Here is a 19,024-nt window from a genome sequence, read left to right as displayed (position 1 = left end):
TTACCTAATTTCACCAGAGAATCAAATATATGCTTTAAATGACACGTGTGTGCAAAATCTCAAATACGCTGACATAATAGCAGTATCTTTTGGTGGTGGCCGGATTAATTTTCCAGAAGTAGAAAGTGAGACCTAAGACCTATAAATATAAAATCTTGAGCAATCAAATCAAAGTTGGGCGTGCTTTTTATTATTTCCAGGAAGAAGGAAAAACCACCTAACACAAGCGTCCCAATTTCCAATCTGCTGCAAGATCATGTGCAAGGAGCATGCCCCCACAACCGCACCTGGATGACAAAGTCTCTGCCCCGGAAGTCGGCGATGGTCCTAGGCAATCTCGTCCGGCCCCACACAAAGCGAAGGAAGAGGGAACGCTCTGTGTTTGAGAAGGACTCCATCACCTCCCAGAACCACTGGATCAGGGATGCAGAAGGCTCGATCCCTTTGTATGTTGCCACTGACTTTAAGAGATGCAGGGGGATATCCGGGCTCCCACACACCTGCAGGAGGGCACACTGTCAAAGCCGGCTGACATTTTTGACTTTTTAATTCCATACAGTCAATCATTCTTTCTACCAAGGACTGTTTGGGGCAGGATGTGGGTGAGAGCCAGAGTGGATGACTGCGAGGACAGGTTCCATGTGTTCAGGTGGACGTGTTACCTGACCCTGTGTTCCACTCTGGTCCAGGATGGGGGGGTTTCGAGGGAGGGAGGAGGCAAGCAGGAAACATCCACTTTTCAAACATGTTTTCACTTCACTTAACAGGCATGAGCATATTTCAGATGTAAATTAAGTGTAAGATTTAACCAAGAAATTAATTAGTGGCACTGATTTGGTGGCTTAATCTGCAAAAGGCAGTCCAGGGCAGTAGCACTCAGGGGCATACCATTGTCTCCAATTCATATCCGGTAAACAGAGAAAGAAGGGGGACAGGCACAACTCGGGCCATTCCCTCCCGAACAGCAGCCACCTGCTCATCAAATTCATGGAGTCTGAAAGAAAAAACTCACTTTACATTTCTATCTTTGGTAACGTAGATCTTGTCCTGCTCATACCAAGCCTTACACACAGATGATCACAGCATGTATCTTATAAAGATGGCATCACGAAACTTCTCACCAAGTTTACCTACACTGGTACATAGAAGATAATCCTCAAAACTACGTACAGCTTCCAAGACACAATTTTTTTTTAAAGATTTTATTTATTTATTCATGAGAGAGAGAGAGAGAGAGAGAGAGAGAGAGAGAGAAAGGGAAGCAGACTTCCCACGGGAAGCCCCATGTAGGACTTGACCCCAGGACTCCATGATCACACCCTGGGCCAAAGGCAGGCACTAAACCACTGAGCCACCCAGGCATCCCACAATTCTAATACTTATTGCATACCTAGGAGGGAGCCAGAATTAGATGTGCATCATCAGAGAACCAGGCTCCACAGCACCCACAGTAAGAACCCTCTGGAAACAGATACTGCATTTAGGGCCCTCATGACAGGAGAGTTAGGGCACAAGGCAGAAATGAACACAGAGGGACAGCACAGCACACTTGCTGGGACCACCCACAACCAGAACTCAGCAAGCAAAGTCCACCCAATGTGCAGTCTCACCACAACACCTGGCCAGGTGCTTCTGGAGACAAGGTCCACTGTATGGACCTGTAATGGTGGTGGAAGCAGCAATGAGTAGCAGAAGCTATATTTGTGGTGCTGCTGACCTGCCACACAGCAACCATGCAGCTCGCTGGTGTGAGGGCCAGGCAGGTAACACAGTGCTGCCCAGGAGAGCTCAGACCACAGAGGGGCACCCACAGGTCTTGTGACTTCTGCCGGGACAGCTCCCAAAACAGGACAATTCTATCACCTTGGTTTTCTAGTCAGAGTCAGGAATCTCAGGCAAGAATAACTACTCTGACTCGGATTACAAAATAAGCTTTGATGACTACAGATCAGTAGTGATTGGAACTAAGTCCATCAGCATTTTACTGTAAGGTATTTCTGAAAAATGCAGCCATCCAAGCAAACTATTTCCTATTTTTGCTATTTACTGAATCAAAACAATGGAGGGCAGATGACCACATACCTGTAGTTTATTGCCAGCCGGACATACTCTGCACGGTTGTCCAGGGTGATGTGTGTGTACTTGGAGCTCAGCTGGATGTCCTGGCCACTTGCACTTGGCACAGTAAAGGGCAGGCTCATGGCCTCAAACTCCTCTGATGTGGCTTCATTGTCACGGATGTACATGAGTCCAGGGATAAAATCTTTATCAACCTTTTAAGGGAAAGTAGGGAGTCCGTATATTGTCAGAGTCCTTACCACACACCTCTGACTGCAGTTCACACTTGAGATGTTCAGCCATAAGGGGATCTCAGTCTGCACTGAGCATACCTTAAGGCTATTGGTGCATTCATTATACATGCCAGGAAATAAAAGAGACCAGCAGTGAGAAGGTACTTCACCTAGGGAGGAGCTGAGAAAAGAGCCTATAATTCAAGGAAGTCCTCACAGCCACTGGTTGGAGACAAATCCCATCCTACAATCATGGTACCAAGGGAGGATGGCCACAGGGAAGATGCTGGGTGTGGTCAACCAGTCAAGTCTCTCCACGTGAAAACCAAGCCACCACCCAGCCACTCGCAAGCTCTGCTCCTCCATAGGAAAACTGGTGAACTCTCTTATCTGACAAGATTTCAAGTTGCAAAACACCACAAATAGATGGTCTATCAAGTTGTAGAAGCAAACTGGCCTTATATCCACAGACCTTCTTTGCTACTGGGAAGTAGTCTAGGTGTCACACTTCCCCATCCCTGCGTTCCTGGTGGTTACCTCGCTGAGGTCTGCAATGGTAAGGCTCATCCCAGCCAGCTGCTTCCAAACAGGCTCGGCCAGGTTGAGGCTCAGGGGACTCCCAGTCCGGATAGCAATGCCCAGTAACACACCTGTTCATTCAAGGCACAAGTAACAGGAGATACTTGAAATCAATGATAAAACATCAACACCAGACACTAGCTCTACACTGGGCCTCTAAACCAGTGCTACTCAAATTCATGGAGACAGGTCCATCCTCAAAACATTTTGTCCTATTCTAAATTCTTTGTTTCCTTTTGTTCCTATGGGCCTAGTTTTTAACTTTTCCTCTTCCTACCAATAGGTATAAGGCCACAGAGAGACCAATGCCCATTCCTGAGATTCCCCAATCTGAGATAAGATCAAGGCAAAACAAACAGATGGGGTTTCTTAAGCAAGGTGGGTACAGTACCTGGAGAGGCAAAGGAGCACCCAGCACAGATATTTATGGAACAGGAGGGAGAAACTGACCAACTACCAAAACCCCCTCAGGTCTGATCTCAAGTTTCAGATACATTTAAACTGCAGAAACACGGTATTTCAGATCTTCTGAGTGTCAAAGATACTTTCTGGCCCTTACCACCCAGCTGCTCACTGATGGTTAGTCTTGGCATGTCCCTGTGGCTGCACACTGAAAACCTAAAACCAAATACTCAAAATATCTGTTATTCTCAAGACAGAATAGACATTAAGTTAAGAGGGCACACACAGCCACATAGCTGAGGCATCATGACCATGCAAGAAGGCCCACCCAGAAAGCGGAACATGTTGGTGTGCACAGGCGCCCTGGCAGCTGGGCTGAACAGGTAGCAGTCTCGGTTGGCCCCTGACTCGTCTCTCCCATTGGGCGTCACGATCAGAAGCGGAGTGAGTCCATTCTGCAGTTCTTCACAGATCTCGGCTATGGACTCACTATAGCCACCGCCACAGTCATCCACAGATTCACCTTGAGGGAAGGAAGAGTCAGCAACTCATAGTCATGCCAGCAAAGCCCTGCAGGGTGCAGCTAGATGGCCTTTTCAGCTCTCCCTCTAATGCCCACTTCACTACTCTATGGGCTCAGACTGCCAACCCTCAGGACCACAGGCCCATGAGTGCATACAAGTTCTCACCCACAAACTTGACTTTCCAGACACGGTGAGGGAGGAGGAGGCTGTCAGGACTAAATGAGCTCATCTTAGCACACATCTGCCCAAAGACAGACTTGGTCCCATCAGGCCCTGCGAGGCCACCTTTACTCCTTGAACGTTTGACCTAGAGAGGAGAAAAGAAATAAATATGAAACAGCTGCAGTGGAAGAAAGCACACAGCTAACTGTCTTCGACAGGTAACCAGTCCTGGGACACCAATGGCAACAATAAGCCCTATAGCCACTCACCCTCTGTTACCCTTTATTCTTCTACCCTGGTCACCAGGGTAGAAGTCCAGCTAGCACATGCTGCTGGACCTGAAGAGCTGTCATGGGAGGAGCCCACAGACAGCAGCATTCAGATGCCGCTGCAATTTCTCAACAGAACAAAGCAAAAACCACAGGTAACACCTCTACAAGATTGAAGAGCTTCTAGGCTAAGCCTCATTTCTCTATGAAGCCTCCCTTGAGGCACCTCATGTCCCTCACTTCTGGAACACAAACCCTCTGAGAACCTCAAAGACTGGTCTCACATTCTTTTCCCCTCACTTGACACCGTATGTTTATCTGCTCAGGACTCATACACAGGATGCCTGCTGAACAGCTGTGCCAATGGAAACTCTGCTATAATCATAGGAGGTATGGCCCCTGCTCACCTGAATGCATGCAGCATGTTGCCACAGCACAGCACCCCTCAAGTCTGGTTGTGTTTAAGTAAATATTCCCTCAAGAAATCACAGACCTCAGCTGGCCATTCACAGTGTAGTGGCAGCCCATGTGGTAACTACAATATGATTCATCCCCGCACTTCATAACTTTAACCATAGCTAATCACTTTAACATACTGCCTTGGCCTCCATGAATAAGATGCCAGGAACTCCAAAAGCAGCCCTCCTTCACAGACTATCAGCACTCTGAGCTTCAAACCAAATGGCTGAGACCAAACCTAGAAACACCATCTCAGCCAGAGCAGAATTTCCTCACTCTTCTTACTCATCTGCATGTATCCTACTCCAACCCTTGTGGTCACTGCATCTCCCCCAAGTACAATCACTTTTCCTACCTGTATTTTTCATCCTAAGCTAAGATTTTCAAACAAAGAACACTCAAGGCCCTCACCTGGTATGGACTCAGTAACCCTACAGTTTTGTAGGCTATACAGTGCTTCAGAATAACCTGAGAATGGGATCCCTGGGTGGCGCAGCGGTTTAGCGCCTACCTTTGGCCCAGGGCGCGATCCTGGAGACCCGGGATCGAATCCCACATCGGGCTCCCGGTGCATGGAGCCTGCTTCTCCCTCTGCCTATGTCTCTACCTCTCTCTCTTTCTCTCTCTGTGACTATCATAAATAAAAAAAAAATAAAATAAATAAATAAAAAAGAATAACCTGAGAAGCTGTCTAAAATAATGGCAAACTGAAAAGTTAAAGGAAAAAATGTTCATAATAATGTACTTTTCTGTTGTCTCCTACAGCTGAACTCTCACAATCCTTTTTTTCTTTAAAGATTTTATTTATTTATTCATGAGAGACACAGAGAAAGATAGGCAGAGACACACAAAGAGAAGCAGGCTCCATGCAGGGAGCCCGATATGGGACTTAATCCTGAGACTCCAGGATCACACCCTGGGCCGAAGGCAGGCACTCAACCACTGAGCCCCCCAAGCATCCCACAATCCTTAACTTCTTAGTAAATTCTAGGGTGAGTTTAAATAGCTAATTCTTACACACAAATAATCATGAATAAGATTTATGAATAATGACAATAGTTTCCTATGGAATGAAATGTTGTCTGTGCCACACGTTTTGACTGTATGTTCACCAATGTGATTTAAATTAAATCTCTAGTTCTTTAAGGTACTGAATATCCCTGGGGGAAACTAAGCTAAAGAAAGGAAGACCGATGTGTCCACCCATAAGAAACAAGACGCAGATCCAGCTTCTCACTGTCACGTCATCTCCATTTCAATACCAATTAACAGAGACTGATGTTCTTAATCCTTCCGAAGGATTTAAATGGCTATGAGAACTGACTCCGCACAAAGACAGGAACCTGTGTACCTGTGGCTACTTCTGGATTGTAGGAATATAGATCATTTTAACTGCCTTTAATCTGAATTTTCCAAATTTTCAGAAATGAACATGCTCAATAATTCTGCAATAAATTTTAAATTAAAAAAATTTATGTACAATGATTTTCAGATTCTGTTATAAAACTAAATCATAATCAAACAAAGAAAAACCTCCAGGAACATGTCTATGTTTTAGTGTCTCTAGAACACTTTGCACAGATGGTATGAGAATATCTACAATGGCATCCCTATGGAAGAAAGCTGATGCCTGAAACAACCTGTGGCCATGGGGAAGCTGACACACTTTTCTGGATCAACTGGTATCTTGAATTTAACTTGGATTCATGGAATACCTCCCACTCTCACCCTGTATTCTATTTTTTATTTAAAAAAAAAAAAGCCAATTCTATGTCCAACTTTGTGGAAGATCTTTCTAGCTTTAGGAGGGAAATATGAAATCTGAACTGAAGAGGACTTAGCTCTGGTAGCAGAGGGCCACTGGGTAAACTGGAGCAGCCATGGCATGCTGCACTGAAGGTTGTTTATGTGCCTTTTAAAAATGCTAATATGAATTTATCCTTTTATCCATTCTATTTTTTCAAACACGTACTGAACATTTTTGTAATACAAGGTGCTATGCTGGAACATAAAGACGAGAAGGAAAAGAGGTATCCAAACACGATGAGTACAAAATCTGAGATGAGATCAAGACAGAAAAGGCATGCCTAACCTGGGTTCCAGGTCACCAAGCTCAATGATGTCAAAAGCCCTAGATATGAAGACCCATATCTGGCTGCTGGCCCTGACTAGGCACCTGTATGTGACTAGGCAGGCATGTGATCTAGGAATGCCCAACCATCTGTGTTAGTTGAGCTTTCCTCACTTACAAACTTCAGTGTTTAATACCTAGTAATGTAGAGTAAATAAAAATGATCCCCCAAGGTGGGGAAATAAAATCCTTTTTATAAACCTAATTAAACAGCGCATTTGTTTGTAGAATGGGCTGACTGACTTCAAGCTTAGCATTAAAGAGTCTGACGTCAGTGAAGAGACTACTTCCTTCAGTGTGGTCACATGTGTTCTCCAACAAATGACAAGATGTTGTGTCTTAATCCAAAATGCCCCCAAGAACAACTCTGGAGAAACATCTAATCATGTAACCAACATCAGGGTAAAAATCATGTGTTAATATAAAGCAACAAAGAATTTGTTCTTCCTAACTCTGTTTCTGTTCCAAGAGGTGGGGGCATTCATTTGCATGTTAAATGTCAAGTGCACACAATATCATCATCAGTGCTCAAGTTCTCGTTTTTTTTTTTTTTTTAAGATTTTATTTATGAGATTTTATTTATTTATTTATTTTTATTTCATGAGAATACACAGAGAGAGAGAGAGGCAGAGACACAGGCAGAGGGAGAAGCAAGCTCCATGCAGGGAGCCTGACGTGTGACTCGATCCTGGGTCTCCAAGATCATGCCCTGGGCTGAAGGCGGCACTAAACTGTTGAGCCACCTGGGCTGCCTTTCTCTTCTTTTTAATTCATTTTTCAATGGTAAGCTTATCTATACTTGGCAGTAGTATTAATTCAGAAATGGCCTACTTTTCATTCCTCCAGTCCTAGAGAACAGTATTAGTGATTCTGGTCTATTAAGTGGGCAAAGAAAGCTATCGGAGCCAGAACAGGTATGAGGCTGGTGGGAATGGGAACTGCCCTCATGGACAATTTGAGGTATGGAGCAACTCTACTGGCCCTGCTTCTCAGAACCTAATACAAAGAGGGCAACTGAAGACATATTTGGGTTGGGGCTGTGCTGAGAAGCCTTGCTCTATATCCCAGAAAAGGGCACAGACTTCCAGCCCCCTGCAGAAATCTAACAGAGAAAACTAAGAAAACATGGGATAGCTGGTCAGCAAAAATAATCCAACAGTCCCACTGTAAGGCAAGAAGAGGTGCTTACAATGTAAGAAGGGGAAGAAACAGCAAATTACAAAAGAGAGGCATCCAGTTTCAGTTATAACAAACACACCTCCAAATGTCAGCAGTCATTATCACTACATAGTAGAAATATGGTCCTTTTTACTTTCCCTCGTTGCTTATCCATATGCATACTTCTGGATTATCTGAAATAAGTCTTTCTTTCTTCTGTTATAAAGAAAACAATTTATATTCCCAATTGGAACCCTCAACACCACAGAATATCACAGATAGGTGGCATCTTGCTCTCTAAAGCAAGGGCACATGAGAAAGTTTGCTCTTCCCCCAGGCTACAGGGGCCATGACTCCCAATGAAACCACCCCATCTGAGAAGTGTCAGACTCAGAACCATTTCTACTGTTACCTGAATCCGGTTCAACTCTACCACAGGACCATGCTGGCGATCTCGCACCATAGTTGCTTGTACCACTTTTCGGAAAGCTGCCTCCTAAAACATGACACACAAAATTTAGAATCTGATATAGGAAATATTATTACCCCACAGATAAACCATGTCATCGTTTTGTTTTAAATATCCTTTCCTAAAAGTCAAATTTTCTTAAGAACAGTAATTACAAACTCTTTTTTGAATTGTGAGGTGGTGTCAGGGGCATGGCCTTGAACCCATGCACAAACTTATGCAGAGATTCACCCAATGCTATCTACTCACCGTCTGGAGGCAAGAGTAGCCCACCACACTCTGGGGACAGAATGAGAAAGGCCAGAGTCTGGCACACATCTGGTCTTAGGACTTAGGCCCACAAGATTGACTAAAAAACCAAGGGCTCCCAGACTACAACAGCATGAGTGGCAAGAGTAACATTAAACACTATCCCTCAGTGTCGCAGTTCTAACAAAACCACAAAACAGCAGCAGGGCTAGGGAGTCCTGTAGGCCAAGCCAGGCTTGGGGTGAGGATGGGGAGACCAATGAAGGAGGAATATATAGGTTCAATATACTGAAAGAAACCTGGAATACCCAAGGCAAGACATCAAGAAAAGAGAGTGGGGCCCACTGTCGCCCAAGTAGAGGCAGGCCTGCCATGTTCATATGGAGTAGGACACAGGCAGCAACAGTGAGGACAGGAGTAGGGAAGGGGACTCAAGAGATTCAAAGGAGGTAGGGTCAGTGGGAGTCACAGGTCTCTGCCAAGTGGATGACCTTACCCTTGTCCAGAGACAGGGTGGCTGGGGGAGTACAAGGTACCTGCAACAGGGTCTAAGCCCCTCTCCCAGCTCAGAACTCCAACCTCTGAAAGCAGAAAGGGTACGAGTCCTAAACAGCCCAAGGAGGTGGCCTCAGAAGTACAGAAGATTTAGTGAGGGTATCATAGAGGCAAGCAGCCCACAGAGGTGAACCCATCTCAGCACAAAGGGGCTCACAGAGGTGTACCCGTCCGTCACCATGTAACCTTATATAATACCTACCAGCTACTCTGGCCCTCCACCTACCATGACAACCTCTGCTTTACTAACTGCTCAGCCCAGAGCCAAGGGCAATTTCTCCTCCACAGGAATATGCATTTCTTTTCTCTGAATGGCCTTACCCAGACTGGCTCTTCTATGGCACTCTCTTGCGTCTGTGCTCTGAATAGCATCCTGGTAATAAATCTCCATGGTCACAAACAACACCCACTCCCCAAATTTTCCAACAATGTGATCCTTTCCCACCCAGGACCAGAACAGAGGCCAATTACACATTCCCTGCCACTGAGGGTATCTGCTAGACTCCTGCTGTCCTGCCCCCGTACTCACAGCCTGCAGAGCACTCATGCAGTCTATGTGGGACACATCCTGCCCCTTGCTTGGTTTTCTCCCTATGAGGGAAGGCCTCTTCCCCTAGTGGCCTATTATCACCTTTATTCGAACAGATTAAAAACATGGTAAAACTTTTTATTACTTTTATTTTTACTTTTTATTATTATTATTAGATACTTCAGTATTTTTTTATTATTAAAATATGTTTGGAGTTAAGTTTCATATCAGTGTTACCTACACACAATTTCTTCCTGTTCTCCATCATCATAGAGATGTTATCATTCCCACAGTCCTTATCAATGTCAACTTGTCTCTAAACTACACATGAAAATAAAATGTGTATACTAGTCCCCTTCAGCTAAGTGCAAACAAAGCCAATCCCGAGGGGGGAAAAATCTGCTTTGGACAGGACTCCAAAACATGCAGATTTTATTATCATGAAAAAACACCATATGGGGCTCCTGGGTGGCTCAGTCAGTATAGCATCCAACTCTTTGGCTCAGGTCATGATCTCATGGGCCATGGGATCAAGCCCCAAGTCCTGGTCCGTGCTCAGCATGGAGTCTGCTTGAGATTCACTCCCTCTGCTCCTTCTCCCACTTGTCCATGTGTGAGTACTCTCTCTAATAAATAAATCTTAAATAATAATAAAATAAAAATTTAAAAAGACCATAATCAATGATAACAAATTAGGTCACAAAATAAGTCTCAGAATCATAAACTTATCAGGAGTTCTCAAATCTGATCTCTATGCTTTTTTATTTGGCACAAATATTTCCCCTATGACACAATGGTTCTTTCAGAAAATCCCATCAATCTGCTTGCCAGAAACTTAATTCCTGAATCCGGCATCCTATTTCTAGAAAGCTCAATTACAAATGTCGATGAGTCAAAATTTGGTGATTTTTAGATGTCCTCATTTGTGATTCTATTCACAGCCTATTAAATTATCCTTTGACAAGGAATCTCTACATATCCTGCGTGGTACTGAAGTTTCATCTAAATAATCTAGAATATCTGGCACCCTCTGCTGCACATCCCTGGGGAAGAAGTTAGCTCATTCTTCCTTCCTACTGCCAGTGGGGATTTGCCATAATGTCTCAAGGCTAGCCAGGCAGAGAATATTGCCAAGAAGGTTTAGTTCTGCAAACCACCCCACCCTTTTGGGGAAAATGCTGTACCACACTATTAATTTTTAATGTAAGCTCTAAAAGAGAAGATATTTTTGTCTGTTTTTCATTATAGTCTGAGCACCCAGAACACAGCCTGGCATGATGCTCAATGAACATCTGCTGAATAAGCTATATTCTACATATTCCCAGTTTGGGGATTTTTGTTGGATTAAAATCTACTGAAAATACTAGTTTTGCCTACAGCAAAGATTGCTACCTTTCCCTGGGATATCAGAATTCCTCGGAGAGTGTCAAATCCCACAGAAGGCCCAAGTCCAGTTTCATCTAGAGAGCCCTCCAGGTCGAACATGGGGATACAGGGGCAGAAGAGCTCTGAGATGTGATGTAGCAGCAGCAGCCGATTCCTCAATGCTATTATGGGGATTTCCTGCAAGTGATTGTATTCCATGGGAACCTGAAACGTTGAGATTGCATTAAGTCAGCTTAGATGCCAAATGCACAAATAAGCCATAGTTTATAGATGAATTCTGAAAACAGAAAAGCATCGTGACTTCTGAGTCTGGCGTTAAAAACCCTCATTGTTTTTAGAATGATATTCTGGCTAGTCTGACTGCTTGAGTCAGGCAGTGTAAATCAAGAAAAATGCTAAAAAAAATTAGTCTACAGAAATATATTTACTAAGGAATGTGTGCAGCTTGTACTGTCAGAATGGTGTTGTATAGTTTATAAGATTTAGAATGAAAGTGACACATTGACATATATGGGATGTTGGTTACAGTGAATATTAAAGTTCTTAAAAGTACTGTTTTTCATATTATGAACCTGAATTATTTTCAGTGGAACACCTCTGTAAATACATAATGGAAAATGAAGTGTGAGCGTGGCTTACATGCATAATTCAATACACAGATAGTGACTTCCTCGCTACTTGTATACCTCCTAGCCGACCTGGTCCAACCAGTACTGACCTGTGCAGGAAGCTTTCCAGCGCTGGCAGGCTTGCTGGTTGACCAGGCAAGAGTGTGTGCTGAGCCACAGGCCACGCGGTTGACCTTCTTACCCTGAAGGGCAGCTACCAATCGAGGCCTCTGGATAGCATTTGTAGTTCCATCTCCCAGTTGTCCCTCATCATTGTCACCCCACGTATAAACTTCTCCTAAATAAAGTGAATTTAGAACAAGAACTTGTATACTAGGACTAATGAATGCACAACCACCACCATTTTCCCATCACAATCATCACTCCCTTCAATGGGATGTCGGTGGCCAACTGTCTGAATGTTAACTTCATGTGTGACCTACATGTCTCTAATCACAGTATCCAAAGACATAGCACACTTTTCAGAACTCCTGATAGCCCCTGCTGGACAAGAGGCACAAGACTCTGGTCTTAAAAATCCAATAGCATTTGTTTACAAGACTAAGCATATCATTGCAGCAGTTCTTCATCAGAACAAGTAACGGTAAAACAGATTGTAATATACTTAATTGGACAAATTAAATTTTTTATGTTGAATGGCGGGAAAAAATCAGTTTTTTAAAAAACACAACTTCTTTTTTTAAAGGAAACATAGTTCTTCCTATAGTTATTTATAGCCTAAACATGAAAATCATCATTAATGAGAATCCTGTTTTTCAGTGTACTATGCTATATCCCAACCATGAAACACCACTAAGAAAACTGCTCTAAAGGTAAGATCACTCAGTGACTAAAATAGAAATGAGGTTAGTTGCCATATCCACAAAGACTCCTCAGGGAGCCATGCAGCCACACGAAGCACTCTGTAAAGTGCGATGTCTGCATAATCAAGGGCAGCGTGCTTGTGTCCTGCCCCTTCCCACTCTGGACAGTTCAATCCTAAAGTCACTGGGCAGGTATCATAGCACAAGGAAGAAAAGGAGGATTTCTCTGCAGATGTACAGCTGGAAACAGAAAATCACAGTCCACAAGTGACAAAAACCTCCATATATGGGGGGGGGGGTCCCAGTGTGGAGAATTAGCTGAAGCACAGAGACCAGTACCCCATGTGTGGGGGTAGCCCAGAGTGGGCAGTCACACCCCGAGATGGATGAGGATTCATTCAGGGGAGAGGGCTAAGGCAATGATGGGATACTGGTCACATGCAGGCAGAGTGAATGAATCACTACATTAAGGATAATGAAATCCAGGATTCTCACCAAAAGAGAAAGGAGTTGTAAGTATGGAAAGAGAGAAAATTAGAATGAACCCTATGGTACAGAACTGGAACCTGGGGTCCTGGTACGAATGTGTGATATTCAATATACATAACATAAATACAAAAATAACAGATACAAATTTGTATATTTTTTACATATGTATTCCCTGGCTCTGTGCACTGAGGAGGCCTGGGAGCACTGACATTCCAAAAGCAATGAGCACAGCTATCAATCTGCTCTGTCTTCTAAAACCATTCTTCTCTAAAGACATTAGGCCTCCTTGGGGAAATGGTCAATGCTAGGCATGGGCCACAAGGAGTCAAGAAGACGACAGGGTGTCTTATTGTGCCACAAAGCAAGGACATATTCAATGAATGATGAGCACACACCAACAAATAAAACTAGTTTAATAAGGCCAATTTGAGCATCAAAGTCAGTAACAGTAACAGATTACATATAATCCATTAAATAAAGTAGGAAATCATGAGTCCCACATAGATGTAAGTGAAAAAAACAAACATTTGATGAGAATAAAATATTCAATGAGAAAGGGATATTTAAACATTTTGAAATATCCTCCCAAATACTTATTAGTCACAAATGTTCACTATGAACATTAGTTCATAGTGGAAAAGTCTGGCAGCCACTACCTTAATCAAGTGATTGAAGTTACCACCACTGGTAATGGGACAAAAAGAAACTGCATGTCACCTGATAAATTAAGAATGAAGAATACAGCATGAATTAAGATCAAAGGTGAGCAACTTGAATCTACTGAGGAGATATCAGACTAACTCAAATAGAGAGATGTTCTACAAAATAACAAGCCTATAATCTTCAAACATTTCACAATCCAAAAAACTTAGAAGACTAAGTGTCAAAGAATGATATTCAGACAACTAAGGATTGCCTCAGAGTAGAGGAGACAAGAACAAGTCTCAGCTAAATGTAACCTGTGTTGTAATATGAATGGGTATGATAATCAGGTACAATAATAAACAATGTGAATTTCCCAAATGGACAGCTGTGCGGGGACTGTTTTTTGTTGTTGTTGTTTTTTAACTTACTCATGAGACACACACACACACACACACACACACACACACAGAGGCAGAGACACAGGCAGAGGGAGAAGCAGGCTCCATGCAGGAAGCCTGATGTGGGACTCAATCCCGGGTCTCCAGGATCAGGCCCTGGGCTGAAGGCGGCGCTAAACCGCTGAGCCACCCGGGCTGCCTGAGATTGTTTAGTAGTGTGCCTGTTTGTAGGAAATACAAACTCAAATGTTCAGGGTAGGGATCCCTGGGTGGCTCAGTGGTTTAGTGCCTCAGTGGTTTAGTGCCTGCCCAGGGCGTGATCCTGGAGTCCCAGGATCGGGTCCCACATCAGACCCCCTGCATGGAGCCTGCTTCTCCCTCTGCCTATGTCTCTGCCTCTCTCTCTCTCTCTCTCTCTCTGTCTCTCATGAATAAATAAATAAAATCTTGAAAAAAAAAATGTTCAGGGTGATGGGCAGCACCTGACTCTCACAGATCAAAAAAAGGTCTTTGTACTGCACTTCCGACTGTTCTGTGATGTGCTTCAAAAATTTAAAGAATAAAAATAAAGCAAATAAAAAATGTGTTCTGAGTTTGTTTTTTTTTTTAAGATTTTATTTATTTATTCATGAAAGACAACAAAGATATAGGTAGAGACACAGACAGAGGGAGAAGCAGGCTCCTTGTGGGGAGCCCAATATGGGACTCCATCCCAGGACCCTGGGATCACGACCTGAGCCAAAGGCAGATGCCCAACCACTGAGCCACCCAGGTATCCCTAGGTTATAAGTTCTTAAGAACTACAATGTCAGTCCACAATAGGCCATTAAAATTGATTATCTATTTATGAAACTCTTCCATCAATGAAACAATTAAAGGGTACATATTTGTATAATTCATCAAAGGATTTAAAAGGGAAAAAACTTTAAAAGGGAAAAAATTTAAAAGGGAAAAAACAAAGGATTTAAGAGGGGGAAAAATTTGTTACTGCCATAACAAATTGCCACAACTTACTGGCTTACACAGTTCTTTCAGTTCTGTAGGTCAGAAGTCCAACATGAATCTGACTAGGCTAGCGACTAGGTATCAGAAGGCTGCATCCTTTCTGGATGCTCTAGGGGAGAACCCATATCCTTGCTCATTCAGGCTGTTGGAAGAATTAAATTCTTTGGAGGACCGTGGTCCTGTTTCCTTGTGGGCTGGCAGCTGACAGCTGTTCCTAGCTTCCAGAGGCTACCCACATCATGGGGTCCCTTTCCTCCATCTTTGTAGCAACAACAGTGGATCAAGACCTTTCACACTTTGAAAAATTTCTCCTGCCTCATCTCTCTGACTCCTCTGCCTCCATCTGCTGTGAAAAGTCTGTGTAATTAAACCAGCCCATCTAATAACACAGAATAATTTCCATATTGTAATGTCAGCTGATTATCAACCTTAATTCCATCTGTACAGTCCCTTTTGCCATTGTGCTGGGGTCTTCAAGACTACCTTCAGGTTTGCTGATTCATTGGGTAAACTCTCAGATCTCAGCATATAGTCATACTCAGCTACAGTAACAGTGAAAGGACATGAAGAAAAATCAAGAAAAGGGAAAAGGCACACGGGGTGGTGGGGGAGGGGGAGTCCAGAGGAAAGCAGGTACAAGCTTCCAATGACGCTATGCCAGTGGAATTACACAGGACAAGCTTAATTCCTTGAACAATGAGTTGTAACAACACACATAAAGTACCATTTACGAAGGAAGCTTATTAGAGACTTGGGTTTTCATTATGGCTGTCACATGGGCATTTCTGCCTGGCATATACCTAGGTTCCACCAGAGACCACACTGTGCAGTTTAGGCACAGCAAGGCCTCTTATCAATTAGGGAAGGGAGGTTCCCAGAGGCCAGCTGAGGGCCACCTTGCAAGCACCCCTTCGTAAGGACAGCAGTATCAGATGTGCTCTATCCACTCTGTTGTGCTCAGCCGTGAAACAGAACACACTCACAAGTGTTAGCACCAGGGGCTGAAGATGACAAGAGCCAAAGCCCTACTCATCACAGAAATTCTCAGATATAATGTAATTACTCCCCACTCCTTACAGCTATATATATTATCCCTGAGCAGACCTCCTGGATTTTAAAGGCCTCTGTGTTACAACATTGGGCCTGCCACTTACCGTCCTCAGTGCAGCATACACAGTGCAGGGAGCCAGTGGCAATAGCAATGACTTTCTTTCCTTGCAACCCCTGGACCTGCCGAGGTCTTCTAACATGGTCATCAGATCCATGGCCCAGCCTGTGGTAGTCACCTTTGCCCCTGCACAGAAGGAAATATAGAATTATGAGTGCAAGGCCCTGTCTTACCACCCTGCCCACCCCCCCTCAGCTTAACCACCATACTTCAGGACACAGGCCTGCTACAGAAGTTACATCCCAATCTATGAAATGTCAGTTAATGTAACTTCACTTTAGCAATCTGGGTTTGGTGCAATTAAACAAACAGAATCTTACATACCAAGTATAAACAGCACCAGATTTGGTAAGGGCAACAGAAAACTGGGATCCACATTCTACTTTAACCACCCCAAGGCCTGTAAGAGAATCAATCTAGAAGGGAAAAAGATTTAATTAGACTGAATCAAGGTTTTTGCTGACTGCTGCAAACACACAGAGACTAAACTAAATCTAATAAGGAACTCTGAAAACCCTTACTCAGGTCAAATATTTCATACAACTTAAAATCCTACTCAAAAAAAAAAAATCCTACTCCACTTAACCAAGTAAGTGTTCTTAGGAGGAGCAGGAATGCCCGGCTCTGAAGGCACACATGTGGCACTCGGCCCGAGCCCATGCTCTGCATAATGAGACTCAGCATGTGGCACTACAAATGGACATGTTACAGTTGAAGGTCTGGGATCATTTCCCCCCAGAATCCACCCTCCCAATTCCATTTCTCTTTGTGGTGTGATGGTCCCATTCTCCAGCAAGTCCTGTACTTCTTTTCTGCCCTCCAGCCCTCTCAGACCTACAGGCCCACAGGAAAGGAGCCGCAATTAATGGGGAGGACAGTTGGCCAAGAGGACCAGGGCTCTGGCCTTTAGACAAGCCCTATCTCTCTATCTAGATCAATTAAATTAAATATACCTTGGTCAGGCCAATCCTGGAACTTACCTCTACCCCTGTACACTTGGGGATCCAGGCCTCACTAGGGCTCACTCACCTAGTCATCACCTTTTCTCACTCAGCAAGCTATGTCCTATTATCCTATTATCCATTCTCAAACTTAAAATCATACTTGATTTTAAATTTAAATTAATCAAAACAATTCTCCTAGTTCTCTCCTTACCTTCAGCTCTGTCACAATCACATCAGCAATGACCTCCATCTCCTCAAGATCCTAACCCCTGAAAGTGCAAAGCCTGTGTCTAAACTTTCCTGGCATAAGAAACTCCACACCAGGGATCCCTGGGTGGCGCAGCGGTTTGGCGCCTGCCTTTGGCCCAGGGCGCAATCCTGGAGACCCGTGATCGAATCCCACATCGGGCTCCCGGTGCATGGAGCCTGCTTCTCTCTCTGCCTGTGTCTCTGCCTCTCTCTCTCTCTGTGTGACTATCATAAGTAAATAAAAATTAAAAAAAAAAAAAAAGAAACTCCACACCAATTTTTTCATAAATTTGGAAACCCTAAGTAACCTGTAACATGATTAAAATATCAAACACCAGCAAGAGAAAAGGAACAAGAGATGATAAGACCAAGGAGGAAGCCCTGAGCTTCTGGTTCTCCAGCAGCACCCAAGGCACAGGGGTGCCTCCAGGGACATCTCTACCAGGTTTTGGCTCCACATAGCACCAGCCAAAACCACTCTCTGCAGTGATGGAAATGTGCTGTGCCCACAATGCCCAATAAGGAAGCCACTAGACACATACAGCTCCTGAGCACATGAAAGGTGGCCAGTGTGAGCACAGAAGTAAATTTTAACTTTACCTACTCTTAACTGAATTAAATTTAAACTTAAATAGCCACATATGGCCAACAGCTACTGTACTGGACAGTATAGCTCTGGGAAGAAAAGCTATGCAGTTCTAGCCTAGGCTCTTGTCCAATCTGAGGGGGTCTCTGGTAGAATGCTGCCCTCCAGGGCTGCCTGTGCACCGTGGAGATCTCTATCACACACATACAGGCCCAGATTCTTAACAAGATTGAACACCAAGCAGAGAACAGTTTCTAGTTTTCTTTCACAGCACACACACAACAAATCCACAGCAAAGCACCTCAGCTAAATGGCCCCGTCGTGTTCATGCACTGAAGGCAGCACATTAGTCAGCACATGATCTAAACACATCAATGAATTTAATCTCTGCCAACTGCCCATTCACAAGGGCAAGACAGTCTCACAAAGTTAAGAAATTGCTCAGTCATGCAGGTCACATGGAGAAAAGCAATCTGATCTGCTAACCCAGCCTTGTAACCTTATCTCTTGGCTTGTCACAGGGTGTCCATTTAAATCAGCCTCTGGCTAAGCTAGATGCAACCCTTCCAGCAAGTACTATTAAATCCACTGCTACAAAACTCTGTAAATTGAAAAGATCATGAACAACTTGTTATCCTTTTCCTCAAACAGGTCTACATACTACATAAAACCCCAAGTCTCACTAAATTACACAAATTTCCCAAGACTTAAAATACCTCAATACCTTTGGGCTTTTCACTCACTTTTTACTCAAATACCCATTATATTTTCTGCAAAGAAGGTAAAGATGAGGTTAAAATACTCCTGAGAAACATGCAGCGCTGAACGGGGCAGTGAGCTTGTGTGCTCCTGGAAGGGCCAAGAGGGCTCTAAGAGCTCCCAGACAGACCTGGAACCTCAGGATCATTGTGAAAGGTGCCTTTCTCCCACTGTGCAGACACAAAT

General features: G+C 43.8%; 1 protein-coding gene across 10 annotated transcripts in view; it reads right to left on the bottom strand.

The window, feature by feature from the left end:
• HERC2 (HECT and RLD domain containing E3 ubiquitin protein ligase 2) overlaps window positions 1-19,024 on the bottom strand; it is a 243,305-nt gene that overhangs the window by 1,821 nt on the left and 222,460 nt on the right. For all 10 annotated transcript variants that reach the window (XM_072795339.1, XM_072795287.1, XM_072795295.1 and 7 more), the window contains 11 exons: window positions 16,625-16,716; window positions 16,287-16,426; window positions 11,882-12,069; window positions 11,170-11,367; window positions 8,388-8,471; window positions 3,962-4,103; window positions 3,601-3,795; window positions 2,829-2,941; window positions 2,083-2,273; window positions 889-994; window positions 288-500 (listed from right to left, as the gene is read on the bottom strand). In XM_072795339.1, the coding sequence (XP_072651440.1) occupies window positions 288-500; window positions 889-994; window positions 2,083-2,273; window positions 2,829-2,941; window positions 3,601-3,795; window positions 3,962-4,103; window positions 8,388-8,471; window positions 11,170-11,367; window positions 11,882-12,069; window positions 16,287-16,426; window positions 16,625-16,716 (1,662 nt within the window). The remainder of the gene's footprint in view (window positions 1-287; window positions 501-888; window positions 995-2,082; window positions 2,274-2,828; window positions 2,942-3,600; window positions 3,796-3,961; window positions 4,104-8,387; window positions 8,472-11,169; window positions 11,368-11,881; window positions 12,070-16,286; window positions 16,427-16,624; window positions 16,717-19,024) is intronic.

Source organism: Canis lupus, chromosome 2, assembly GCF_048164855.1.
Source record: "Canis lupus baileyi chromosome 2, mCanLup2.hap1, whole genome shotgun sequence".
Classification (NCBI taxonomy): Eukaryota; Metazoa; Chordata; class Mammalia; order Carnivora; family Canidae; genus Canis; species Canis lupus.
Note: the sequence above shows the minus strand (reverse complement) of the source record. Positions and strands in the feature narration are given on the sequence as shown.